Here is a 27,988-nt window from a genome sequence, read left to right as displayed (position 1 = left end):
CACACAGTGATGTCACAGTAGAGGGATAATACACACAGTGATGTCACAGTACAGAGATAATAACAATTAGTATGTGGGCAGAGTATTCAGGACTCCCACTGTCAATCACTGTGTGTGGGCGGAGTAATTAGGACTCTCACTGTCAATCACTCTGTGTGGGCGGAGTAATCACGACCCTCACTGCCAATCACTGTGTGTGGGTGGAGTAATCAGGACTCTCACTGTCAATCACTGTGTGTGGGTGGAGTAATCAGGACTCTCACTGTCAATCACTGTGTGTGGGCGGAGTAATCAGGACTCTCGCTGTCAATCACTGTGTGGGTGGAGTAATCAGGACTTTTTCTTTAACTTTCAAATAACTAATTAAAAACAAAAAAAATGATGTTTTTTAATTTCACATTTTTCATAATCAGGGTAAAACACAGATTCTGTAAGCTATGTATAGACAGTTCCTCAGCTCTCCTTCATGGCTTTCAATGTGATATTGTCATATTCCCTTTCCTTTGTACCCTGTGTCCCCCATTCTTCCTCCGGTTCTTGCACCTCTCTTTGGCAAGTCTTTGCCCCTCCCCTGGGCACGGCGTAATCATCCCATCCTGGTAGATAGGGATATTCGTAGCCAATCTCATGGGCATCGGTGGCTTGACTTTTCCAAGCGTCCACCCTGATTCCCTCGGGTTCGTCATACACGGGGGTCAGCTCTGGCTCGTCATATATATGCTCAGGTTTATGAGCCTTTCTGGCTTTCGCTTGTGGGGGGACATTAGGTCCTAGAAGACCTCCGAATCCTGTAGCCAAAAGGTTTTGTGCCACTTTATCGAAGGGCACGGCATACTCACTCTCGGGTTGGGATTGGCTCTTGGTGTTGGGCACAGTTGGGTTGGCAGGAGCCGCTGTTAGAGAGGTGGAGCGAGGCGGCTGGCGCGGGAGACTGGACCCTTCATCCTGATGTTGTTCATGGGCGACCGGAGAATCGTTGTGACCCGCTTTGATGGCAGACTCGATGGCCTGGAAGATTTGACTCCCGTGGGATGTTTCAAATTCAAAGTGACCTTCTCCGGAAGTACAGCGCCGGCCCGCCTCGAAGGAAAACATGGACTGTGGGAGGAGAGGAACACGGACTATGAGGACAACTCTGTCACCACGGAGGAAATGGGGCTTTATGATAGAAGGGAAACTTCCATAGACTCCATCACCCGGTGCGCCACATTTATCAATCAGTGTGCACCAGAATTATGGCGTGGACTGCACATAAATATATCTGCAAGCTGGTTGTACGTGTATTTATCAAGTCTTTCCGCCAGTAACACAATACCGTGCACAGAGAGGGGCGATCCGGTGCACATTCCCAGAAATCTGGCGTAAATTTGGCGCAGGCCCCTTAAACTGAGTGCACCAGAAAACAACTGGTGCATTCAGTTTGAGCAACCTGGGCGCCCTGGGAGTACGGTCTTCATGAATCTGGTGCACCCTGCAAGATAGTGGGGCAAACTGCACATAGATGTAGGTGGCTCCAGGTTGCAGTAGGCCCCTGGGTGACAGAGCCTTAGTGGGCCCCTTAGCAGTGAACTCACGTGGCGGCATTAAGAATTCAGAAACTAAAACAGTCTCCTGTTCCCTAAAATATTCCCTAGTTTATCATCCCACACAGCTCCCTCATGGATATTTTATATACAGCCCCCTCACACCCTGTGGCCTCAATAGATACAGCCATTCACCCCATGGATTCCTTATGTACAGCCTTATGTGGGATCTCTGGGGCCCGGCATTTGCCCACGTCCGGCCCTGTGTGGGCCTATGTGTCTGTGCTCTACTAAGTGATCTGAGAACTGGAAAACCATACTTGGGGGAAGACACATAACCCCAGATACCAATTACAATCACTGGCTAATCTATCAAGACAACCCCTTTAAGTGATTGACCTCCTTACTACAATCCATATTATGTCTTCCCATTATCAAAGTAAACCTGTCATCTGGTTTCACCCCACTAAAATGCCAGGTAGGGTATGAAATGTCCTTTCTAGAATTCCCTCTATTATGTGAAATTTCAGCTGTTTACTTATAACAAATCTCCTCCAAAGTCATGAAAATATGACTCTTCTCGTCCCATTTTCACATGAGATGAGTCAATTTTAGTGGTTGCAGGGGGAGTGTCACCTCAGAAGCCCCTATCATCAGTTCTATAGCACCTAGAATCATATCTCAGAATCTACAGAAACAGAGATACCGGCAGCTAAAGACATACTTGGGAATGCAAGCGGCAGTTAAAGATCCAGTTCCTGCCTATGACTTACCTGCCTGTATGTCCAGTTCTGTATCTCCCAGAACCATCTGACTGATGGTACCTGAAAGCTGAGATCATTCTCTTAAATATGATATGCTTTCTAGAAGCAGAGATAGAGGCTTCTGAAGTGACACTACCTCTGCAACCACTAAACTTGACTCATCTCATGTGAAAATGGGATGAGAAGAGTCATATTTGTCTGACTTTGGAGGAGATTTTTTTAATAGGGAGATTTCACATAAAATTAGGAATTCTAGAAAGGACATTTCAAAACCGATCTGAGGGGGCTGGTAGTTTAGTGGGGTAAAATCTGGTTAGGGGTTCCCTTTAACGCTACTCCCTTCCTTTGTGCTGCCCAATGCCCTATTATGAGGGAAACGTTACAAAAACATACACCATACGGGTGGGCTAAAGGATCTCCAGTCTGACCCTGGTTAAGGATCTATTTTTATTCAACTTCCCCCACAAATACTGCCCATGCTGAGGTTATCTGTGAATGTGGAAAATTCCTTGAAATGAACAGATCTTCTCACCTTGTCTCTTCCAAACCTCCTCAGGTACGGGTACGGCCAGCTGAAGAGCACATTTCCCATTTGGCGATCCTTCAGGGAAAGACACTTGACTTCAGCCACAAGTGTGTACATACCGGAGAGGCCACAGCGAGACGCCGCATCGGTCTGCCTTACCCTCACCGCAAACTGACCCCCTATAGGCAAGAAGAAGTCGCATCAACATTATACAGGTGTCTGCAGGGAGGGCAGCGTTGTCTTGTGACTTCCACTTAGGAGATGGACCGTGTGGCATGTATTCCTTGGGTTACAGAGCATTAGTCCTAGCAGAGAAGAGTCATGAGATGAGTCAAGTTTAGAGGCTGCAGGGGGATTGTCACTTCAGATGAAACATGGTGTCATATTAAAGATAAAAATCTCATCTTTCAGATCACTTCAGGTTTGAGGTTCTGTGATCTACAGAACTAGTTGGAAATGTGATCCGAAGATAAAAATCCAAATCCCACCTTTTATTAACTTGCCCGTTTGTCTGGTTCTGTAGCTCACAGAAACACAAGCCTGATGTGATCTGAAAGATGAGATTCTTATCTTTAATATGACTGATCATAGGCTGGCATTCACCAAATATATCAGGAGGCGACCTGGTGTAGAATTGTGCCATATCCTGGCAGGATATAGACAGTGCAAGGCCCGACACCTACACACCCCTCTGTGCCGGGAATTGCTATTAAATCACAACTTGTAACCCTGTTTTCAGGTGTACAATCTGTGATAAATGTGGGCCCGTGTTTCTAGATGAAATAGACCCAAAGATAGTGGCATCTGAAGTCACACTCCCCCTTCAGACTCTAAAAGTGACTCATCTCAGACAAATTAAGACTCTTCTCTGCTCATTTTCACATGACAGGAACTGATTTTCTTTGGGTAAACGGGTGAAAATTCACATAAAAGAAGGAATCCTAGAAAAGACATTTCATCCCCTTCTTGAGAGCGCCGGTAGTTAAATGGGGTAAAATCTGATAGTTTCCCTTCTTTGGTGTTTTGCTCATAGGTGCTGTTACTCACAGTGGGTGAAGGTATGGGCACATCTATTTTTTGCATATGCATACATTGGGATGTGGGACAGGGATCTTCGATATATGTGATAGGATGGGAAAAGATTGAAGGGGCTGTCTGGAGTTTGTTACTTCCAAAAACAGTGCCACACCTGACCATGGCTTGTGCCGGTATTGCAGCTCAGATTTTTTTAAGAGATAAACGGAGCTGAATTGCAATACCGTGCACTACCTATAGTTAGGTGTGGTGCTGCTTTTGGAAGAAAGCATCCATGTTTTCCAACGACTGGACATCCCCTTTAAATTCAGATGTCATGGCAAGCTCTACACCTCTTTTACTCATGCCATGGGCACCATTGTATTGCAAATGGGTGGGGACCCTCATGTAAGACAGGAAGAAACTACAATATTGCTCATGTTCTGCTAAACCTCCCATCTCCTGCCCAATAATTATGTGTTCCTCAGTGCCGCCCCGCTGTGCCGTCTTCTGCAGATGCTGGGTCTCTACCCCCTGCTTCCCGGCACAGCGCTCTCCTCTGCACCTGCTGAATGCCACGTCCTCATCTGCAGCTCAAAGCTTCTCCACTACCACATCAAAGGTCCTCGCTCTCATTAGTTTCCTATATATGTAAAATAATGCACCTTAATGCTGCATCCTATAAGACACTGTATTGTGGGGCTCACCTGCCGAAGCCTCCTGGCTGGTGCTGTACAGAGAGTTCTCTTGTAGTTGGAGACTGGAAATCATTGTCTGGCTTCCCGTCCGCTCCAAAGTCCTGCGCTCCTGAACAGAGATAGAAAAGCTTTGTGAATACCGTAGTATTGAATAAAATCTAATACTTTCTGTTGTCTGCTGTTTCAGGTTGGGGAGAAGCGCAATGGAGTGTTGATTGACAATGAAGTCAATGTGCAATGTGATTCTTAGAGGGGTTGTTCATCTAGAAAATCCACCCTATTAGGGTCCCACATCTCTAGTTGAAGATGGAAAGTGATTATAAAGGAACTGCTCTGTCCAATATAACACAAATAAGTCACTCAGTCATGGCCATAAGTTTTGAGAATGATACAAATGTTAATTTTTACAAAGTCTACTGCATCGGGTTTTATAATGGCAATTTTCATATACTCCAGAATGTTATAAAGAGTGATCAGCTTAACAGCAAAGTCAATATTTGCCTAGAAAATGAACTTTTCCCCCCAAAACACATTTCAATTCCATTTCAGGCGCCTTAAAAGGAGCAGGTAACATGGTGTCAGTGATTGGTCCAGTAACACAGGTGTGGGTGCTGATGAGGACAGGGCTGGAGATCAATCTGTCATGATTAAGTAAGAATCACACCACTGGACACTTTAATAGGAGGCTGGTGCTTGGCATCATTGTTTCTCTTCTGTTAACCATGGTTATCTCTAAAGAAACACGTGCAGTCATCATTGCACTGCACAAAACTGGCCAAACAGGGATCGTAGCTAGAAAGATTGCACCTCAGTCACCAATCTATCGCATCATCAAGGAATTCAAGGAGAGAAGTTCCATTGTTGACAAAAAGGCTCCAGGGGCCCAAGAAGGACCAGCAAGCGCCAGGACCGTCTCTTAATAGTGTTTCAGCTATGGGATAGGGCTCCCAGCAGTGCAGAGGTTGCTCAGGAATGGCAGCAGGCAGGTGTGAGGCATCTGCACGCACTGTGACACTGCGGAGACTCCTGGAGCAAGGCCTGGTGTCCAGGAGGGCAGCAAAGAAGCCACTTCTCTCCAAAAAAAACCTCAGGGATAGACTGATATTCTGCAGGAGGTACAGGGAGTGACTGCTGAGGAGTGGGGGAAAGTCATTTTCTCTGATGAATCCCCTTTCCGATTGTTTGGAACATCTGGAAAACATCTTGTTGGGAGAAGACAAGGTGAGCGATACCACCAGTCTTGTCTCATGCACCTGTAAAGCCTCCTGCCACCATTCATGTGTGGGGCGGCTTCTCAGCCAAGGGAATCGGCTCTCTCACAGTCTTGCCTAAAAACACATCCATGAATAAAGAATGGGACCAGAATGTCCTCCAAGAGCAACTTCTCCCAACCCTCCAGGAGCAGATGGTGATGAGCAATGCCTTTTCCAGCATGATGGAGCACCTTGCCATAAAGCAAAAGTGATAACTAAATGGCTCAGGGATAAAACACAGAGATTTTGGGTCCATGGCCTGGAAACTCCCCAGATCTTATCCCATTGAGAACTTGTGGTCAATCATCAAGAGACGGGTGGAGAAACAAAAACTAACAAATTGTGACAGAATGCAGCAGTGATTGTGCAGGAATGGACGGCTATCAGTCAGGATTTGGTCCAGAAGATGATTGAGAGCTGCCAGGGAGAATTGCAGAGGTCCTGAAGAAGAAGGGACAACACTGAGAATACTGACTTGCTGCAGTAACTCCTTCTCACTGACAATAAAAGCTTCTGTTCCCCATAATATGATTGCACTTGTATTTCTGTATGTGATAAAAACATCTGACAAACCAGAGGGCAACAGATCATGTGACAATATAATATTTGTGTCATTCTCAAAACTTATGGCCATGACTGACATGACTGTCACTGTACTGTAGACTAGAACTGGCATGGTGTAATACTTGATGTCTCCTGCGGGGGTGCTGCAGAGAATGTATACACTAACAGCCAGGCTCCTCTAGACAACTGTGTCATCTCTAATGGGCAGTCATTATAATAATAATAATAATAATCCTTTATTTATTTATTTATCAGCTCTCCTCCAAAGTCATGTGACAGTGAGGAGAGAAGAGTCATGTTTACCTGAGATGAGTCAATTAAGGAGGCTGCAACGGGAGGGTCACTTCAGATGTCCTATCTTTAGTTCTATAGTGCCTAGAAACATCCTGTGGGTGTCATATTAAAGTTTTTGCAACTTTTAGTGGCGCATGTGCACTTTTACGACTTTTTTGTGCCTAAGACAACCTCCATTCAAAGTTTGCTATGGGTGAGTTTCCTGCAGTGTTTTATCACATGTGGAAGTTGCTACTTTTTTATGAAAAAGTTGCAAAAAAGTCGCAAAATTTTAGAGCTGGAAAAACTCCTGTCACATGTAACCAGCAGAAAAGCTTAAAAATAAAAAAGGACTCCAGGAGTCTTATGTTTCTAGATACTACAGAACTCAAAATGGGGGCATGTTAAGTGACATTTCCCATGCATCCTCTAAACTTGACTCATCTCAGACAAAATCAGACTCTTCTCTGCTCATTGTCACATGAATTTGGAGGAGATTTTTTAATAGGTAAATATGTGAGATTTCATATCAAATCTAAGGAAATCTAGAAGGGACAATTCATCCCCTGCCTGTGGGGGCTGCTAGTTTAATGGCGTAAAATCTGATGACAGGTTCCCTTTAAAGGACATCTATTACCAGGATGAATTAATGTAAACCAGGCACACTGACATACTGGTGTGTGCCCCCTGTTGCAGAATCTGCTCTTCTTTTAGCTTCTTGGTACTTTATGTATGCAAATTAGTCTTAGGGTCTCCAGGCTCCATTGACATCTATGGAGCCTGGAGCCCCTCAGATTCATTTGCATGATTTTTAAAACCTTTTTTTAAAGAAACACAAGGGCTTAAGAAGCGAAAAGAAGAGCAGATTCTCCTTGAGGGAGCACACACCAGTATGTCAGTGTGATTGGTTTACAATCCTTCATCCTGGTGGTAGATTTCCTTTAAAAGTGCCAGCACTTTGGTTTTTGGATCCTTTTAACTTCCATTGATCCAATGTTTTATTCTTTTTTACTTTGTGCATTTTTTTATGGTTATGGCAAAAAAAAACAACAAGCTTTGCCGGAATAGACAACAAAATGAAAGTGCTTCTATTGATTGGGGCTACATGCAGCGATCACAATCCGAGGATGTAATTTAGGAAAATGACTGTGATTACTATAAAGCAAAACCTAAGTGGCCATTGATCAGAGGGATGACCGATTTGGTTTTTACGAGAGCCAAAAATACACTTCCCTGTGTACTTTGCATACAACATGAAAAGTATATACATGTACATAAGGCACAGCTACTGTGCCCAATGCACAATCTCAACATGCCCCCATACACCCCTAATGTATTGTTTAACCCTTCCACAGCCAAGGGTCATTGGTACCCGATTGTCCAGGTCATGTTTTACAGTTCTGTTCTGCTCTTAGTTTTATTAATTGTTTTTTTGTTTATAGAATTAGCAGACAAATGGCTCAAAATGTAACAAAATATCCATTTTTCTTTTTTTTTTTTCCAAATTAAAGTTTTTTTTAATAAATAGTAATATTAAATAAACCTTTATCCAATATATAAAATAGGAATGGTGTCAATCCGCCACACTCCCTGGCTACGGATGCAGGGGGTGCATGTACTTCATCTCTGTCTCCCTGCAGACCCTTCTCCATTCTGCCTGCAGCTGACAGCTTGCACTCTTCAAATAGCTACATCTTCTGAACCACATCATAATAATATAATAATTCCTTTATTTATATAGCGCACACAGATTACGCAGCGTTGCACAGAGCTTGCCAAGTCAGTCATCTTTCTAGTTGCTGGTGTCACACAGTTCTGGTGTCATTTTAAAGAAGTGAATCTACCTTTTATAGGAGCGTCTTTCTAGGTGTCACCAGACTGTTAAAGTTACAAGCAGGAGTGGGAGCTATAAATATAAAAATTACATTTCTGACAGCAACTTTAACAGATAGATATCTCTGGTTCTTTGGCACCAAGAAACACAATCATGATCCTCTTTAAAATGACACCACAACTGTATTTCTAGGTGCCACGTTTTAGAAGATATAGCCAAGTGTGCTATCTGCAATGGGTATGTGCAATGAGGATATTATATTAGTATATAGCCATTTGGGGTTAAAGTGATGGTATCTCGACTTGGGGAAGAGACACATTATAGGCCCTTAAGTCTTATAGGACTGTGTGCTGCAAGCTCCTGAACTTGTAAAGTTCTTTCTCCAATCTCACCTGAGGGAAGGCCAGTTTGCAGAGGGATCTCACCCAGTTTGGCTGTTCGGGGATGTCACTAGCGATCAGGTAGACCCTCTGTGCTGTCTCGATGCTGAACGCCCGGGTGTCTTTTGGGCAGCTCTCTCCGCAGCGATCTGATAGGCTCACACATTCACTGAGCTGCAGCAGTTTCCAGCACTCTTGCTTGCGCCCCGTTTCGGGGGGCTGGGTGCCCTCATACATCTCCAGACGCGCCAGGCCGGAGGAGGTAGCTTCATACAGCTGGGCCCATACTCTCTTCCACTTCTGTTGGGGAACAAATAAATCAGATTTAGTGTATAGGGATACAGAACGGGACTTGACTAAGGGGTACAAAAATTAAAGGGGTTGTCCACTTTCAGCAAATAATTGATATTATTTTTGTAATGAAAAAAATTATACAAATTTCCAATATACTTTCTGTATATCAGTGACTCTCTAGATCTCTGCTTGCTGTGTCCTGCTATAGAAAGCTTCTGACCGACATTTACTAAAAACAGTGCATTTTGTACTATGTGCAGTTTTCCTGTGTAGCGTGAAGGGGGCGCCAGATTCATAAAATGTGGTGCATGGTCTTTGTGCCCCTCGCACTGCTCTGGCAAGAATGCACCTTTTTTTTTTTTGCTGCAGAATTGTGGCGCACAATCCGACTTAAAGGGGTTGTCCGGGATTAGGGACAGGCTGGGGTGGGCTTTTAAAAAATATTAAAGCTGTACTCACCTCCTCCTCCCCAAGGGGCACAAATCAGACGGACCGCGGCGCAGGACATCAGCAGCGCCACAACCCAGTCCTAAGATATTTATTCATCCCGGATAACCCCTTTAAGAGTAACAGCCCCTTCTGGTGCAAATGTCTCTGTGTCTTGTTGGACACAATGGGGGTCATTTACTAAGGGCCCGATTCACGTTTTCCCGACGTGTTACCCGAATATTTCCGATTTGCAGCGATTTCCCCTGAATTGCCCCGGGATTTTGGCGCACACGATCGCATTGTGGCGCATCGGCACTGGCATGCACGCGACGGAAATCGGGGGGGTGTCGCCAAACGAAAACCCGACGGATTTGGAAAAACCGCCGCATTTAAAAAAAAAGTGTCAGGGAACTTGCACTTACCTTCAATAGGAATAGGCCGGTGTACTTGAGTGCATTTCGGCGGACTTCAGTGCAGCAGCGCCACCTGGTGGACGTCGGAGGAACTGCCTTAATGAATCCCGACCCGAATCCACCGCAGAGAACGCGCCGCTGGATCGCGAATGGACCGGGTAAGTAAATCTGCCCCAATGTGTTATGGTGGAAATATTATCCTGTCCAAATTCAATATGGAGGAAGAGTAATGGAGACCTCCCAAGCTGAATGATGAAGTTTATCGCCCACGCAGCCCCACGTGTCTCCAGCACGCTAGCAATGTCATGTTCACACTCAGAGGAATAACACGTTATTTCAGGAGGGCCCCAGAGGTTTCCCTGTCAGATGCTGCGCCGCTCCCTGACAGTAATCATTTGTTTTATGTAAAACACTACAAGCCTGTCCTGTATGTCCTACAAATGGGTCCCCCTGCATCTTAGGGTCCATCCATCCCATAAGTTATACATTCTTATGACTGCCTGTAATGCTAAACATCTCCTGCAGGGAAATTTATAGTTTAAAGGCATTGTCCAGGATCAGACACAACATTTTATTTGCTTTTTACTAGAGACAGCGCCACTGTGGTCCCAAGGACATGACTGGTATTGCAGCTCATCCCAGACTGTACCACCAGACACTGCCCCATGGACTGTGTTTATTCACAATAAAGGGTCAACATCAGCGACCCTGCAACCAGATAATGGCTGCAGAGGTCAAATGTCATGTCAATATATCATCAATGTGATAGGGCAGTGATGGCAAACCTTTTAGAGGCCGAGTGCCCAAACAATAACAAAGACCCGCTTAACCCCTAGGCGCACCAGGACGTTATAGTACGTCCCCGAGGCTACATACTGAGCGCACGGGGACGTTCTATAACGTCCTGCTTCTGGCACCGGCTCGCGAACGGAGCCGGCACCAGAAGCAGCGGCTGTCAGCTGTCTAGTACAGCTGACAGCCTGCGCTAACACCCGCGATCGGAGCCGGCTCCGATCGCGGGTGTTAACCCCTTACACGCCGCGGTCAAGCATGACCGCGGCGTGTAAGGGTGTCTGCGCCGTGAATCGGATCCGATCCACTTCTGGGCAGCTCCGAGGACTGGCATGTGCCCCAGAGCTGCCCGGTCTCCATGGCAGTCAGACCCCTTCCGGGTCTGACTGTAAACTGTCTGAGCATGCGCAAGCTTGCTCAGACAGTTTACACTGCTCTACAATAAAATAGTATTGTAGAGCAGTGTATTGGACTTAAACCAGTGATCAGAGCATCACTGGTTCAAGTTCAAGTATATATAAGTAAAAAAAAGTAAAAAACACTAAAGTTATCACATTACAATAAATAAAAAATAAATACATTAAATATAAGCCCCTAAAATGTCACTTTCCTATAAAAACACTTAATAAAGTATAAAAAACACAAAAACACAAAAAAACCCCGCATATTTGGTATTGCCGCGTCCGTAACAATCTGTATAATAAAACCGAATGGTTACTGGACCCGCACGGTAAACGCCGTAGAAAAAAAACGCAAAAACGTTCCGAAAAAAGATAATTTTTAATTAATACCCTATAAAAAATGCTCTAAAAAGTGATTTTAAAAATGTTATGCACTCCAAAATAAGCCCACTAAAAAGAACAACTCTTCTCGCAAAAAATAAGCCCCTAACTAGATTTGTCAGCCGAAAAATAAAAAAGTTATGCATATGAAAAGATGGTGATGCTAAAATGAACAAGATTTTCTCCAAATTGGTTTTTATTCAGTACAATTAAATAAAATACACAAAACCCCCACATATTTGGTATCCCTGCGTCCGTAACAATCTGAATAATAAAACAGAATCATTATTAGATTCGCACAGTGAATCCCGTTAAAAAAAAACCAAAAAAAAGACAATTTTCAATTAATACCCTACAAAAAAATGCTCTAAAAATTAATTTAAAAAATGTTATGCACTCTAAAATAAGACCACTAAAAAGAACAATCCTTCTCGCAAAAAATAAGCCCTTAAACAGATTTGTGAGGCGAAAAATAAAAAAGTTATGCATATGAAAGTCGGTGATGCTAAAATTAACAACATTTTTGCCAAATTACTTTTTATTCAGTAAAAATGGGAAAAATAAAAAATCTATATAAATGAGGTCTTTTCGTAATCGTGGCGACCCATAGAATAAAAATAATATACTATTTTTATGGTATGGTAAACGGCCAAAAAAAAAACAAACAAAAATCTTCCTAAAAAGTGATGATTTTCATTTCTTCCACCAACAAAGAGTTAATAAAATCTCACCAATTAGCCTAGAGATTCCCCGAAATTACGTACCAGAAAAGTGCATCTCATGTGGCAAAAGAAATAATCCCCTATAGGTCCACAATAAAAAAAAGAAAAAAATTATAGCATGTACAATGTGACATAGCAAATCTGATCTGGATGGCGCCTCCTTCCCTTCTATGCCCAGGCGTGCACCCATACAGCAGGTTACCACCACATATGGGGTATCCGTGTACTCGGGAGAGATTGGGTAACAAACTTTGTGGAGCCTTTTTTAATTTAATCCATTGTAAATGTTTAATTTTCCACCCAAAATGAGTGTATTGTGAAAAAATATTACAATTTGCAGACTGCACCTCCATTTTGTTTTAACCCCTAAAGGGTTAACAAACTTCTTAAAAGTGGTTTTTCATACATTGAGTGGTGTAGTTTCCACAATGGGGTAATTTATGAGTCTCGCTATTATTTAGGCCTCTCGGTGTCAATTAGAAGTTGAGCAGGTTCATCTAAATACAGGTTTTGGTGATTTTACAAAAAATGTGAAAAATGATATCTAAATTCTGAGCCTCATAACATTCTAGTAAAATATGTGGAATCTTAAAAAACCATGCCAACATAAAGCAGACATTTGGGAAATGTAAGTTATGAATTTATTTGGGTGCTATGACTATCTGCATCAAAAGTAGAGAATTTAGAATGTTGAAAATAAAGAATTTTTCAAAATTTTTGCCAAATTTTGGTTTTTTTCATAACTAAACGCAAAAGATTTCATCCAAATTTTTAAACTAATTTGAAGTACAATGTGTCACGAGAAAACAATCTCAAAATCCCCTGGATATCTCATAGCGTTCCAAAACTATAACCACTTATAGTGACACAGGTCAGATTTGAAAAATGGGACCGCGTCCTTAAGGCCAAAAGAGGCTGCGTCCCCTAGGGGTTAATTATCGCAAAGTGCCAACACAGAAATTTAATTTGTGATTTATACTCCCTGCTCTGTCACAGTTTTCATTGATACCAGCACCTGAGGACACCAATAAAGCAGAAAATAGTCCCAGGTAGAGCTGTCACTTTAAAATAGCTCTGTGCACAGCAATTCCTGGGCTGTCTGGGACTGTAGGAAGATGCCTGGAGTCATCTCTGGTGATGGCCTGAGTGCCCACAGAAAGGGCTCCGAGTGCCACCTCTGGCACCAGTGCCATAGGTTAGCCATCACTGTGATAGGGTCTCTCAGTCACATCATCCAAGTGATCTAGAAGATTGTAATGAAATCCTGGTACAGAAATTCTGAGGAAGTAGAGACCTTGCAGCTGACATTGTTGGGGAAGTGGCACTTACATAATGTGCCCTCTCTGCCCTCTCTTCTGCAGATCACTGGCCACACTTCACACCAAAGTCATCCTTCTTTTCTTTATATGCACTTGACTATGACTAAGCAATTTCCATCAAAATCCATCATGATAACCCAGGGACACTTACTCATAGATCCAGGCACCGGGACTGTGGTAATCTTCTTATATGTGTTATCCATGGCCTCCTCCCTTCTAATATCAACTTTTATAATTATGTTAGTGAGCATAAGAGGCTACCTTAGCCCCTCTGTGATCTGGTTTCACAGACTGTTACACTGGTAAGACAGTGTAACAGTCTCTAAAGCCAGATCCAAACCAGATCACTCAGGCTCATTAGCATAGTAAAAGTTGGTTTTGGAAGGAAGAAGGCCATGGATAACACATATAAAAAGATTACCTGGAAGTGAAATACATCCGCAGGAAGGAGAGGAGGAGGTGTGACTCCTCCCCTCTCTATAGAAGTGCACGGCGAAGTACACATGGGGGCATATAGGACATGTCCTAACTTTCCCCTGTGTAGGAGCGGTGCGGTGCCACATTTGTGCGGCACCGTATCGCTCCATTCGCCCGTTGCCGTCTATGGGGGACCTATCTACGGCCGCAAGCTTACGCCCCTACATACGTCCCCCATACAGTAGTGTGAATGTAAAAAAAAGTGCCTGCGGTTTACCATGTTTGATATTGATGGCTGATTTCCTACAAAGCATGGGAAAACCTCCGCTTGTCTAATAGGTTTCCATGGACAACTGGAACAGTTTTACCTTAGACACTTCTAAATTGAAGACCCATTTTGGTGGAGTCGAAATAAAATGTAGCGACTCTTACTCCGAAAATATATAATACATTCTTACAAATAGTTCACTGCAGCATGTACTGAATAATTTTTACATCAGAATTTGGGGAAATTATGGAATGTCCTATAAATGTCTGTTCTATTACTGATCTAAGGATGTAGGCTTTTAGTTGCGATGAATGTGATTGCACATTATGTACATGCTCAGCAGTGAAGCTCCTCTGCTACAGATCAGAGGGGAAGGAATGTCTGCACTTATCTTGGAGCTGCTGGAGTGATCAGGAAAACTGGATTAAGGCAGGATTGTGTATGTTCCCTCTGTATATTGCTTTATGTTTTAGCTTGCTTTTCCTCTGAGTTCATGTTTGTAGAAGCTTAGCTGCTCTGTGCAGGAAAACTGAGAAGAGGGGCATCATCCAGAAGTCTATGGGGCCAAGCCTCCCCTAGGTACACCCCTGACTATAGGTATAGAAGCCGAGCCTCCATGTTATCTAGCACTGCTACACTGTGCAGCGTTATGGTCTGAAACACTGGGGGTCATTTACTAAGGGCCCGATTCGGGTTTTCCCGACGTGTTACCCGAATATTTCCGATTTGCGACGATTGTACCTGAATTGCCCCGGGATTTTGCCGCACGCGATTGGATTGTGGCGCATCGGCGCCGGCATGCGCGCGATGGAAATCGGGGGGCATGGCCAAACGAAAACCCGACGTATTCGGAAAAACCGCCGCATTTAAGAACGGAAAATGTGTCGCTCGGGAAGCGCTTACCTTCACTCAGCCCGAGCCGGTGAACTCTGGCGCGTTCAGATGCTTTTCAGCGCAGCAGCGCCACCTGGTGGACGGCGGAGGAACTGCCTTATTAAATCCCGGCCGGACCCGAATACAGCGCAGGGAACGCGCCGCTGGATCGCGAATGGACCGGGTAAGTAAATCTTAAGTGCATTTAGCACTTAAATAAACCCCATATATGTGGGAGTCAGAGTCGGAGGTTTGGCTCAGCCACCCATAGCGCTGTGTACATGAGAAGTAACACCATTTCTCATAATTATATAATACGTAATCTCCCATTTCTAGCAGTCTCTGCCTGTGATCAGTAAGACATCTATGTAAGCTGACGCCTCATTGAGCTTCTGTCTTGTTGCTAGCAGGGTAAAATTCAGCAGAGATTGCACAAAAAAATCAGGAGGTAGGAGGGGGGGGGGGGGGTGATAAGAGCCAAAGTAAGTGGAGAAAGAAATTTCCTCTGATGAGAAATATTACAATGTATCTTTCTTGTAATCGCTTCAGGGGTTTGAGGCCCGTTTCGGAGCTGGGTAGCACCAACACCGACAGGATTAGGAATAGGACCTGCTCTATAATTTGCAGCACCCTGCTCTGCCTCACCTCAACATGACCGTCGTATAATATAAGTCAATGGCAATGGTGAGCTAGCACCAATTTGTGTGGCCGGCTCATGGCTGCCTTATACCGTTGTGTGCATGAGGCCTAAGCTTCACATTTTTCGAAAGAGGAAGTGGAAAGCGACAATATATAAACAGCAGAAATATGGAGAACGTGTGAAGAAGCCGCGGTACATAGGGGGTTTCTATTCCCTGCTCGTGTCATGGGTCACAACAGGGCCCGCTCCAGGTTTCAGTGGGCCCCTGGGCGATAGAGCCTCCGTGGGCCCCTTAACAGTGAACTCTACACATCCAATATATACACACAGCACATACGCACAGATATACAGCATATACAACACATACGCACAGACATACAGCATATATACACACGCATCCAGTATATACAACATACACACAGCTATACAGCATATATACACACGCATCCAGTATATACAACACATACACACAGACATACAGCATATATACACACACATCCAGTATATACAACACATACACACAGCTATACAGCATATATACACACGCATCCAGTATATACAACACATACACACAGACATACAGCATATATACACACACATCCATTATATACAACACATACACACAGCTATACAGCATATATACACACACATCCAGTATATACAACACATACACACAGACATACAGCATATATACACACACATCCAGTATAAAGAACATACGCACAGATATAGAGCATATATACACACGCATCCAGTATATACAACACATACACACAGACATACAGCATATATACACACACAGACATACAGCATATATACACACACATCCAGTATATACAACACATACACACAGACATACAGCATATATACACACACAGACATACAGCATATATACACACACATCCAGTATATACAACACATACACACAGACATACAGCATATATACACACACAGACATACAGCATATATACACACACATCCAGTATATACAACACATACACACAGACATACAGCATATATACACACACACACATACAGCATATATACACACACATCCAGTATATACAACACATACACACAGACATACAGCATATATACACACGCATCCAGTATATACAACACATACACACAGACATACAGCATATATACACACACAGACATACAGCATATATACACACACATCCAGTATATACAACACATACACACAGACATACAGCATATATACACACACATACAGCATATATACACACACATCCAGTATATACAACACATACACACAGACATACAGCATATATACACACACAGACATACAGCATATATACACACACATCCAGTATATACAACACATACACACAGACATACAGCATATATACACACGCATCCAGTATATACAACACATACACACAGACATACAGCATATATACACACGCATCCAGTATATACAACACATACACACAGACATACAGCATATATACACACCTAAGCACAAATATACAGCATATACACACACAAAAAACACATATACAACACATATACAGCACATATATACACAAAAAAACACATATACAGCACATATATACACAAACACATATACATGCATTTACATATGTTGCAATTATACTTACCCCGGTGGGAACGTGGTGGCAAGCTCAGGAAGGAGACCGCACAGGAGAAGGTGGACAGCGCGCGGACGGGCCATGCCGGACGCGCCGCTTCACAGGAGAGGTGGGTAGGTTGGGGCAGGTCACATGTGAGGTGGGTAGGGCAAGGGGCCTACCTCTCCGCCCACCTCCTATGCGGCCTGCATTCAGGGATGGTAGTGGGACCGGCCCGCGGGCAAGTAATAGACCGTGGTGGGTGGGCCCCTTTGGAGCTCTGGGGCCCCGGCACTTGCCCTGGTCAGCCGGGTGCTGACGCCGGGCCTGGGTCACAATATATGTAGGGGGAGATTTATCAGTATGTGCACATACTGCCTGGAATCTACAGTACTTTTCTTAGTAGATCCAGTGGAAAGCTGCCTATAGGTTTATAAGAATTATTATAAGCAAATTACCTACAGAGGGTCCTTGGGGCGTGGAATATAGTCCCCGAGTAGTCCTACAGATCCACCCACTTGAGCGACCATGCTGACAGAGACTATACTCCACGCCCCACAATATAGACATGAGGCAGACATTGGGAATCTATCTCTGGATTTTTGTAAGAAAAGTAGATTCCAGATATCCCATCTGTTTTCTCCTGTGCTCTGCTAGTAATCCCATGATGCCTCAACACAGTATCACATGATCATTTAGAGAGAGCAACATCACTGTGTTCTCTATACCAGGGGTCCCCAACCTTTTTTTGCCCAGGGACCGACAGCGAGGATACATTTTTTCTAAGGACCGGTGGGCATGGGTAGGTGGTCTGGTGCCTAGCCAAAAATATATGGCTTATATTGTCAGAAGAAGCGCCCCCTTCCCCACACTTATACTGGCCCCTTTCCTGTTCAATGCCTCCCCTGCTTTCATTGCCCATTGAATTTTTTAATAGAGTTTGGCGGCCCGGTGCCAGGTGGTCTTAGGCCCAGTCTTGGGCCGCGGCCCGGTGGTTGAGGAACACTGCTCTATACCATAAGTATACAGTCAGGGAGGCTGAGCTGTGGGCTCCTTATTAAACCCTTAATGTCAGCTCTTTGCATTTAATTTTTTTTACTCCCCTCCATTATAAATCGAAACCTTTTTTTTTTAATGTTTCCACCTCTACAGAGCTGTATGAGGGCTGTTTCCAGGAGGACAAATTGTAATAAATATATAATATTCCATGCCGTGTACTGGAAAGCAGGGGAAAAAAATACATAAAAACGGATTTTCCCTATTTTCTTGGGGGCGCTGTTTTTACAGCTTTCATTGTGCACTCCAACGCTCCAAATGACCCCCCCCCCTTTATTTTTTGGGTTGGTTTGCTCATGGAGATACCAAACTTATATAGGTTTTAATACTGTTTTTTTTTTATGCAAATCTATCTTCCTTTCGCCATATTCTGACGCCAATAACTTTTTCGATCTTCAGTTACAGAGAGTTGTGTCAGGTGTCACTTTCTGTGGGACTAGATGACATTTTCATTACTACCATTTTGGGGACCGTGCAAAGTTCTGGTCACTTTTTATTCACATTTTACACGTTTTATGTGTTGTGAAAAGTCGAAAAGGTGTCCATTTTGATATTTGGGCGCTATTTTTTGGTTACAGTGTTCACTGTGGTGAATAATACAGTATTTTTCGGAGTATAAGGCGCACCGGAGTATAAGGCGCACCATCAATAAATGCCTGATAAAACGTTTAGGTTCATATATAAGGCGCACCGGATTATAAGGCGCACCTGATTATAAGGATGAATGACCAGCAGGTGGCAGACCTGTGCACAGTTCAAGGCAGCTGTTGTCTGTAAGTACGGTTCATATATAAGTTGCACCAGACTATAAGGCGCACCTTTGATTTCTGGGGAAATCAAAGGATTTTTTGTGCGCCTTATAGTCCGAAAAATACGGTAGTTTAATATCTTGATCCTGCCAGTAGCATATGCTTGGTTTAAAGATTAAGCCCTGCATGTCTAAGTATTGACTATTCTTTACGGTGAATGGCTCATTCAATCAGTTATGGTTTTAATTTATATTAATGATCTTTGATTTGAAATGTTATGGTTTTTTTTGGTTTTTAATTTTTTTAAACTGTATTTTTGGGCCCCCTAGGATAATTGAACCCTAGGGGGTCTGATCTCTCCTACCATATACTGCAATAACAACAATACTTCAGTATAAAGGGATTTTGTTGCCCATCTGTTCCACTCCTTATCCGGGTATCCCTTGCACTCCTTGGCATATGACTGGGCAGAGATCTAACAACATATAGAGCTGGGTTTCATTTCTCTGCATCGTGACGCCCATACCCGGCTGTGCAGAGAAAATCAATGAGCAGTACACACCTATAATCTATGCTGAGCCCCATTGTACTCCCGAGATCACATTACAAGATAGGAATGTCCCTTCTACTGCACATATGTTTTCCAAAAACGTGTCATATTCCTCCGTACACAAACATTATAAGCACAATGCAATAAGCACATGTACAGCAGAGATCCACAGACTAGAGCTGGGGACCGCTCAGTGATGAGGGCGTCTTCTAACAAGTGCTGGGAAGCAGAGAACCCCTTTAAAGGGATGTGACGATGTCCGTGCTCCCCCTGCGTGTTCAGTGCATAAAGCAGTGACAATGGTTGGGCTTCCTATTCTAGGGGTTCTGTCTGATTAGAACTGGATATAAGAGATATAAGTAACCGGTCCAGTGGAAATCGTTTACATACACATGACACATGAGTATTTCACTCACCTTTCCAAACCGCTGCTGATGCTGCACATACAGAGCTCCCTGTTTCACCAAACCACCATCCATCACCTACTCCCAGCGGCTTCCAAAATGAGTGATAAATCCGCCTCTTTCTTTCTCAATAGGGCAATTTCTTCAAAACCCAAAACTTTTTGTTAACCTACACTCTTGTAATGGAACACCTACTCCATGCACTACTCTCTATAGTAGTATTAATACTACTTCATACACTGTCAATAGTAATCTCTGTACTATGTACACTACTCTCTATTCTACACCCTGTAGATCTCTCAGTACCTACCCATGCACTACTCTCTATAGTAGCTACACTACTCTCCCCACTGACCTGCTACTGTCTATAGTATCTACACTACTCTCTATAGTAGCATTAATACTACTTCATACACTGTCAATAGTAATCTCTGTACTATGTACACTACTCTCTATTCTACACCCTGTAGATCTCTCAGTACCTACCCATGCACTACTCTCTATAGTATCTACACTACTCTCTATAGTATCTACACTACTCTCTATAGTATCTATACTACTCTCTATAGTATCTACACTACTCTCTATAGTATCTATACTACTCTCTATAGTATCTACACTACTCTCTATAGTATCTATACTACTCTCTATGGAATCTATACTACTCTCTCCACTACTTTCTATAGTATCTACACTACTCTCTCCACTACTGTCTAAAGTATCTCCACTACTCTCTCTACTGACCCACTACTGTCTATAGTATCTATACTACTCTCTCCACTACTTTCTATAGTATCTACACAACTCTCTCTACTGATCCACTACTTTCTATAGTATCTATACTACTCTCTCCACTACTTTCTATAGTATCTACACAACTCTCTCTACTGATCCACTACTTTCTATAGTATCTACACTACTCTCTCCACTACTTTCTATAGTATCTACACAACTCTCTCTACTGATCCACTACTTTCTATAGTATCTACACTACTCTCTCCACTACTGTCTAAAGTATCTCCACTACTCTCTCTACTGACCCACTACTGTCTATAGTATCTATACTACTCTCTCCACTACTTTCTATAGTATCTACACAACTCTCTCTACTGATCCACTACTGTCTATAGTATCTCCACTACTCTCTCCACTATTCCCTATATGATGTGCACTACTCTTTCCTCTACTCCATACACTACTCTCTATAGTATCTCCACTACTCTCTATAGTATCTCCACTACTCTCTATAGTATCTCCACTACTCTCTCCACTATTCCCTATATGATGTGCACTACTCTTTCCTCTACTCCATACACTACTCTCTATAGTATCTACAATACTCTCTATAGTATCTCCACTACTCTCTATAGTATCTCCACTACTCTCCACTATTCCCTATATGATGTGCACTACTCTTTCCTCTACTCCATGCACTACTCTCTATAGTATCTACAATACTCTCTCCACTTCTGCGAGTTGAGTCTTTCTTCCTGTAAGGACCATCTGAGGCTTCCTCACCATCTCAGGACATCTTCTTGTATTACAGCGACAAACCTCATGGCTGATGGTCCCTCACTCCACCTCCCATGCCCCTGAGCCCAGAGCGGGTGCTGTCTCTTCTTCTCTGCACCAGTCTCTACACCAGTTCCTCCTGGTTGCAGTATCTCTTGTGCAAGGCTTGTCTCTTTGGCTTTGTGCTGTCTCTCAGTTCCTCCCTTTCTAGAACACACTTCCGCTTTAAAACCTATGGTGACAATAGTATATGTGTCTATATATGTTTATATACTCACTGTCTGATGTATAACCTCTTTATACTGGATTAAGACTGATTTCCCACCCCCTGCATGTCTACATGATATTTAGGTGTCTATATTAGTATATATATCTGAAAACCCGCACCTGCACCCATCAGCTGTATACAGCTACACCCCCAGCAATACAGTACAGCGCCACTCTCTGTGTAGTGGCCGGGCTGGGTAACATGTCTATGTTTAAACAGGAACATTGGAGGTCAGAATAACCAAACCGGTTACAGGAGTGGAAAGAGATTGATACATATTACTTTATGTGTTACATATAGGGGTTTTTCTTTACTTTGACCCATTTTACCAGAGTACAGGAACAGTGACATCACCTCCAAAACTGGAAAACCCCTTTAAGTGCATTCTGACCTATAAGAGAAGATTAACATAGTTAATGCTACTAAAATACCGAAAGGAAAAGAAGTGAATAAAATGTCCTCTCTTTTATGTGAAATCACATCCGTTTAGCTATAAATCTATATCCATAAAAAAAAAAATCTTCTACAAAGCCATGTGCAAATTTGCAGAGATGAGTCAGATTTGCCAGAGATGAGTCACTTTTAGAGGATGCAGGAGGGCATGTCTTGGGCACTATATTACCTAGAGCCATGCTTTTGGTGTCATATTACAGAAGAGATAGTTGGAAATGTGAACTGCAGGTAAAGATCCATTTACCATATATTTCTTTAACTGCCTGTTAATCTGTAGATCACAAAACCGAACAGGTCTGTATGGAACCTCATGTGATCATAAAGAGGAGATTCTGTTTCTAGGTGCAATAGAGCCCAAGATATGGGCATCTGAAGTAATGTCAACTTAAAGCCTCTAAAAGTGACTCATCTCAGACAAAAAGTGACTCTTCTCTGCTCATTTTCATATGACTTCGGAAGGGATATTTTTATAGGAAGTTGGGTGACATTTCACAAAAAAGAGGGAATTCCAAATAGGATAAATGCAACCCTTTTATGAGATGTCACTATAGACTCCCCTATCTTCAGATCTATAGAACGAAGAAACATGTTGCTTGTGTCTGCAGTTCACATTTCTAACTATGTCTTTATCTGCCTGCACCTCTGGCTCTGTAGCTCACAAAACCATAAGCCTGATGTGATCTGAAAGATGAGACAAGACACCATGTTTCTAGGTCCTATAGAACGCAATATAGTGGAGTCTGATGGAAATATTGCCCATAAATGTGTATTGTCTGCTTTATGTTCTTATTATCTACCCCCCTGCGTGGAGCTACTTTTTTTTACCTGATCCTATTGTAAGGCAATGATTACCTTTAAAACAATAAAACACTTGTTGAAACTAAACTTGACTCATCTCAGACAAAAAGTGACTCTTCTCTGCTCACTTGCATGTGACTTTGGAAGTGATATTTTTATAGGTCGGTGGGTGAATTTTCACATAAAAGAGGGAATTCTTGATTGGAAATTTAATGGTAATACTTATATGAGAGTGTCAGAGTCCCGGTCCACAATGTGATTGGTCCAGTTCTCTGAAATGCATACAAGGCAATCCCGCAGGGGAGAAGTGTGAGTGGAGGAAGAACTGCTAACAACCCAGAGCAAAATGCACAGGCAGGTGTGGTGGAAATCAATTAAGAAAGCCAGGAGGCAGTAAAGCAGTGTTCAGACTAGTCAGGACAGACCTTTACCTATGAAAAAAATCACTCTTCTCAGCGCATCCTAAACCGTACTTTATGGACAGAGAATGGACAAAGATGTTACATATGTAATTCTCATCTTTACAGACTTTACATCATTCTAGGTACTATAGAACCAAAAAATGGTGGCATCTGTAGTGACACTACCCTGCCAGCCTCTAAAAGTGACTCATCTTGGGCAAAAAAATGACTCTTCTCAGCTCATTTGCATATGACTTTTGATGAGATTTGAATATAGGCTTTTATATAAAATGACACAGGAACTTTAACACTCGCACCAGACCTCAGTGCTGAGTATTATTAGCTCGGTTTGGCACCTGGTCTATTGACCCTCTCACCCGGCGCCCTTCTGTTCACACTCTGATGTAGAACATGCGGGGCGAGGAGGAGGGGGGTGACTTCCCGGGTTATCTCGCACAGCACCCATTTCCGTTACACATACAGATATGTACATGGGCTAAAAATAGATGACAAAAAAAAAAGAGAACATTCAGAAATAGACACAAGGATAGAAAGTTCTATACACAAAGGAATAATAGAGGAAAAGACGAGTGTGTATAGTGACCCAGATACCTGGCGCATCTCACATGATGGATGGCTGCTGCAGAATATCGCACACTGTCTGCGCCCCCGCCTGCATCTTCTTTTCATCCAAACCCTCATTACCTATGCAAACGTCTCGGGAGTCACACCCTTTGTCCCTTTTGTACTATGGCAGCACGGTGACTCAATGGTTAGTATTACAGCCTTGCAGCGCTGTGGTCCTGGGTTCAAGTCCAATTGTGAACTTCTGCAAAGAGTTTGTATGTTCTCTCTGTGTTTGCGTGGATTTCCTCCAGGTCCTCCGGTTTCCTCCCACACTCCAAAACATACTGGTAGGTTGATTAGATTGTGAGCCCCATTGGGGACAGGGACTGATCTGAGCTCTGTGCAGCGCTGTGTAATCTGTGTGCACTATATAACTAAGGGAATTATTATTACCTAGTGATATACTTTAAACTCAGAACGTCATGGAATAAAGTTGTGTGTTGTTTTCACCGAGCCATTAATGATGTCTTCTTTTGATCACTTTGTTGCAAATTAAGCGGTTAAAAAGTTGCCTTCAAAAGCGACGAAGCAGGAGATCAGCTCAATGAGGGATCAGGTTACACTTGTTTCCCATAGACGTGTATGATGGAGGGAGTAAAAGCACACCGATGCTGCTGCAGTACATAGTAAGTGCTCTATCCCGCTCAATACCGCTCACTACTAATGACCTGAGCGATGCAGTTCAGGGGGAACAAATTCTTACACTAGTTAAACACCTGTGCAAGCCGTGGAATCCCCAAAAATGGCGCACAGACCGGTAAAAGTGCAGTGCGCAACCCTTTCCAGCCAGTATAGAAACCTTTACCCTAAACACAAAGGATGCTCCCTTGTTACAGTTCTATAAATATATCCTACTCAATATTTACCATCTTTAATGTAAATTATCCTTATTTTATCATCTTTCTGGTTACTCTAGTCTGTCAATTCCTTCTATAACTTCACTTACCACTAACTTGGGCTTTATAGCACCTGGAAGTATGCTTCTGGTGTCATTTTAAAGATGAGAATCTTAACTTTGAAATTATACCATCTGAAAGGGGGAAGGGTATGTCTGCAATTCTATGGGATTGCTGGAGAAATGTAAGAGTACGTGTCCCCTAGAGATAAATGAAGTGGTGGTGTGCAAGTTCGACCACTGCGCCATTCAGGCGTAGGAAAACAGGACTCCACAATAAGATTACTTACCTCACCGTGAATAGACCCACCGAGAAACGGAATCAGGACTCCACAATAAGATTACCGGACTTATTGAAAATGGATCCTAAATGGAAAATGTTAAACTGTGTGAATATTTGAGACAAATTTTTCACCACTAGGGGGAGCTTGCTGAACACTCTATATACCTATTTTTCTCCAGATGATTTTTCAAAAACAGGGCCAAAACCTAGAATTGTGATAAAATAGCAAATTTGGGAGCATTCCCTCATTTAGTGCCCCATTATTCCAGTGCCCTAGTTCAGGTCCTCCTCGCTGGCCCAAGTTTCATTGGTTGTAATGATGACAATAATCGGTTTACAGTCACATTATCACAGCCTGTAAATATATGGGAGCATTAGAGGACTGGAGCAGTGGTGCTGGAGCAGAGAGGGTCAGTATAGCATCTTCTTGGCTTTTGGCACATTTTTGATCTCGGACAACTAAATATAGAGGGTAATTCTGAGCAAAACCTATTAATGACGTATCAAGAGAACTTCTCAATGGAAAAAACATGGATACTTTCTTGCAAAAACAGCGCCACACCTGACCATGGTTTGTGCTGGTATTGCAGTTCAGCTGTATAGAGATGCATGGAGCTTACTTGCAATACCACACACTACCTATGGTCAGGAGAGGCGCTGTTTTTGGAAGAAAGCAGCCATGTTTTTCAACCTCCAGACAACCTCTTAAAAATCCCAACTACAATCTAAAAACATCTACTTTCATGCAAGGTTAACGGAAACCCTAAATGTACAATCAGCAGGATATACTGGGGGGTATTTTCTGCTGGAAAATGCTGGGTCTAAATCTATTGTCAGGCTTTCCAATGTGAATACTGACTAACAAGTATTATATTTTGAACAGATTCTCCTCAGATCTTGCTAGCATTAAAGGGGTGTGTTACTTTTCTCCCAACCGTCCCTGAACGAGCGGGGCAGTCCCATTTTTCGGGCTATGTCCTGCTTTCACCTCCGGACCCCATCAGAGTAGATTACAGTGATGGCAGCTCCCTGAACTATCCCTGTGCATCCTCTCCTACTACTGTATGTACAGTGGTGGATTAGGACTCCCATGGGCCCTGGGCTGAATATAATAGCCCCTACAAGTCTGGAGTCGCTTCCTACAAATGGTGCCAGAATCATCTTCTTGGGGAATGGAGGATGGGTCCTTCTGCCTGCTTTCAATTTGCGGTTTCAAGACCTTCGCAGGACCTTAAAAGGTCCTGAAATGGCTCATGTGTACATAGGTATTGAGAGCAGGTTCAGAGGTTTTCAAGGATTTCACAGGTGATGGTCCTTCTCAGTATAATATTTGGTTTGAGGTTTGGGTGGCCATAGGCCCGGGCTGCTGCCTAAACGCCTTGTATTATAATCTGCTACTGCGCATGTAGCAGCGCTGGCAGGAATGATTTGATGATGTCATGTGCCTGTCTGCTCCAGAGCTACATACAGCAGGAGAGAAGAATGTGTGGGGGAATGTGTAAAGGTGAGTATTTGTGGTTATTATTTTACTGTGGGGACACAATATTGGGGGGCATAATATGAGGTGGGCACAATAAAAGGGGGGCAAAATATGATGGGGAGCTGGGGGAACGTTATGAGGGGGGGAGCTGATTGTGGTTTTAGAATAAAAAGAGGCTTTTATATGAGTAGGAGCTGTGGGCACAATATCAGAGGGGCTCAAATGTGACAGGGAGCTGGGGGGACACAATGTGAGGGGGGAGATGAGGAGGAAATTATACTGTGGGGGTTGAGTGAGAGGGAGAGCAAAAGGCTTGGCTTAGGGAACAAAATTCTGCATCTTTTGTCCCTCTTTTTATGCTGCAAAAGCTTTATGATTTATGTTGATATCTATGAAAACGTCAGCTCCTTTCGCAAAAAACGACCACCTCACATTAGATCTTACACGAAACAAGAAAAAGTTTTGGGCAGCAGCATATGGCGATACAGTGAAAGAATTTTGAACAAAAGTTGAAAAAAAATAGTATTTTTTTCTATGTACACATGTATAATATATATATACATAGTATATTATGTCACATAATTGTTCATTAAATGCATTAATTTCTGTCATTTTGGCAAATAGAGTGTAAATTCCAGCAGCTCCGAATGACTTGTGCTGTGTCCAGCTGTAATACACAGGATGGTTACTAAAAACATGATAAATATACACATTTGCTGTCATTTCTATCATTTCTCTCATTTTCCAAGATGGCGCCCGCTGACTACAAGATGGATCCTATTTATTTTTTTTAATTCCTCAACCAACATGGCGCTTTTTACCTGCCGCGACTACTTCAGCTAAAAAACCCGCATGTAAGAACCGCTCTTTGGGTGTTTATCTTCTGTGACATGACTCACTTTCCCACGACAAAGATGTCGGCTTTCTGTCACCCGCCCTTTTCCAATATGTCCGCTCGGAGCCTTCACCCTTAACCAATATGGCGGCGCTGCGCCTTCAGCCCCTCCTCTGTTGTCTATGGTTGCGGGGATCCCTGATGGCGCATGCGCAGTGTATGGTGTCAGCGGTTGCGCAGGCGTAGATTGCTCCTCGGGGGGACAGAGGAGCATGAATGGAGCAAGATGGCGGATCCTGTGCAG

General features: G+C 43.1%; 2 protein-coding genes across 8 annotated transcripts in view; one reads left to right on the top strand and one right to left on the bottom strand.

Annotated features, from left to right (window-relative positions):
• Positions 1-313: 313 nt before the first annotated feature.
• DOK2 (docking protein 2) lies at positions 314-27,901 on the bottom strand. 7 transcript variants are annotated; one of them, XM_072149374.1, is made up of 7 exons: positions 27,671-27,901; positions 25,377-25,452; positions 22,227-22,303; positions 8,842-9,129; positions 4,535-4,634; positions 2,820-2,992; positions 317-1,098 (listed from the first exon to the last, which is right to left on the bottom strand). In XM_072149374.1, exons 4-7 carry the CDS (start codon positions 9,064-9,066, stop codon positions 454-456), a joined length of 1,143 nt encoding a protein of 380 aa, XP_072005475.1. In that variant the 5' UTR covers positions 9,067-9,129; positions 22,227-22,303; positions 25,377-25,452; positions 27,671-27,901; the 3' UTR covers positions 317-453. The 7 variants fall into 7 exon arrangements, with proteins under 7 accessions (XP_072005472.1, XP_072005475.1, XP_072005473.1 ...); XM_072149372.1 differs by having other exon boundaries at positions 22,242-22,303; XM_072149373.1 differs by having other exon boundaries at positions 22,267-22,303.
• Positions 27,838-27,988, top strand: part of XPO7 (exportin 7) — a 29,840-nt gene continuing 29,689 nt past the window's right edge. Inside the window, exon 1 of the mRNA XM_072149369.1 lies at positions 27,838-27,988. Coding sequence (XP_072005470.1) covers positions 27,893-27,988 — 96 coding nt within the window. The 5' untranslated portion in view covers positions 27,838-27,892.

The sequence above is a fragment of the Engystomops pustulosus genome, chromosome 4 (assembly GCF_040894005.1).
Source record: "Engystomops pustulosus chromosome 4, aEngPut4.maternal, whole genome shotgun sequence".
In the NCBI taxonomy this organism is placed as follows: Eukaryota; Metazoa; Chordata; class Amphibia; order Anura; family Leptodactylidae; genus Engystomops; species Engystomops pustulosus.
Note: the sequence above shows the minus strand (reverse complement) of the source record. Positions and strands in the feature narration are given on the sequence as shown.

What these genes read in the sequence shown, in the direction of transcription:
- DOK2 (XM_072149371.1), bottom strand. Translation starts at nt 20,207, where the DNA reads ATGGATGGTGGTTTGGTGAAACAGGGAGCTCTGTATGTGCAGCATCAG. An exon ending in ATCAGCAGCGGTTTGGAAAG is followed by an intron (nt 9,130 to 20,144) that starts GTGAGTGAAATA and finishes GTTCCCCAACAG; the next exon opens with AAGTGGAAGAGAGTATGGGC. An exon ending in GCAAACTGGCCTTCCCTCAG is followed by an intron (nt 4,635 to 8,841) that starts GTGAGATTGGAG and finishes ATCTCTGTTCAG; the next exon opens with GAGCGCAGGACTTTGGAGCG.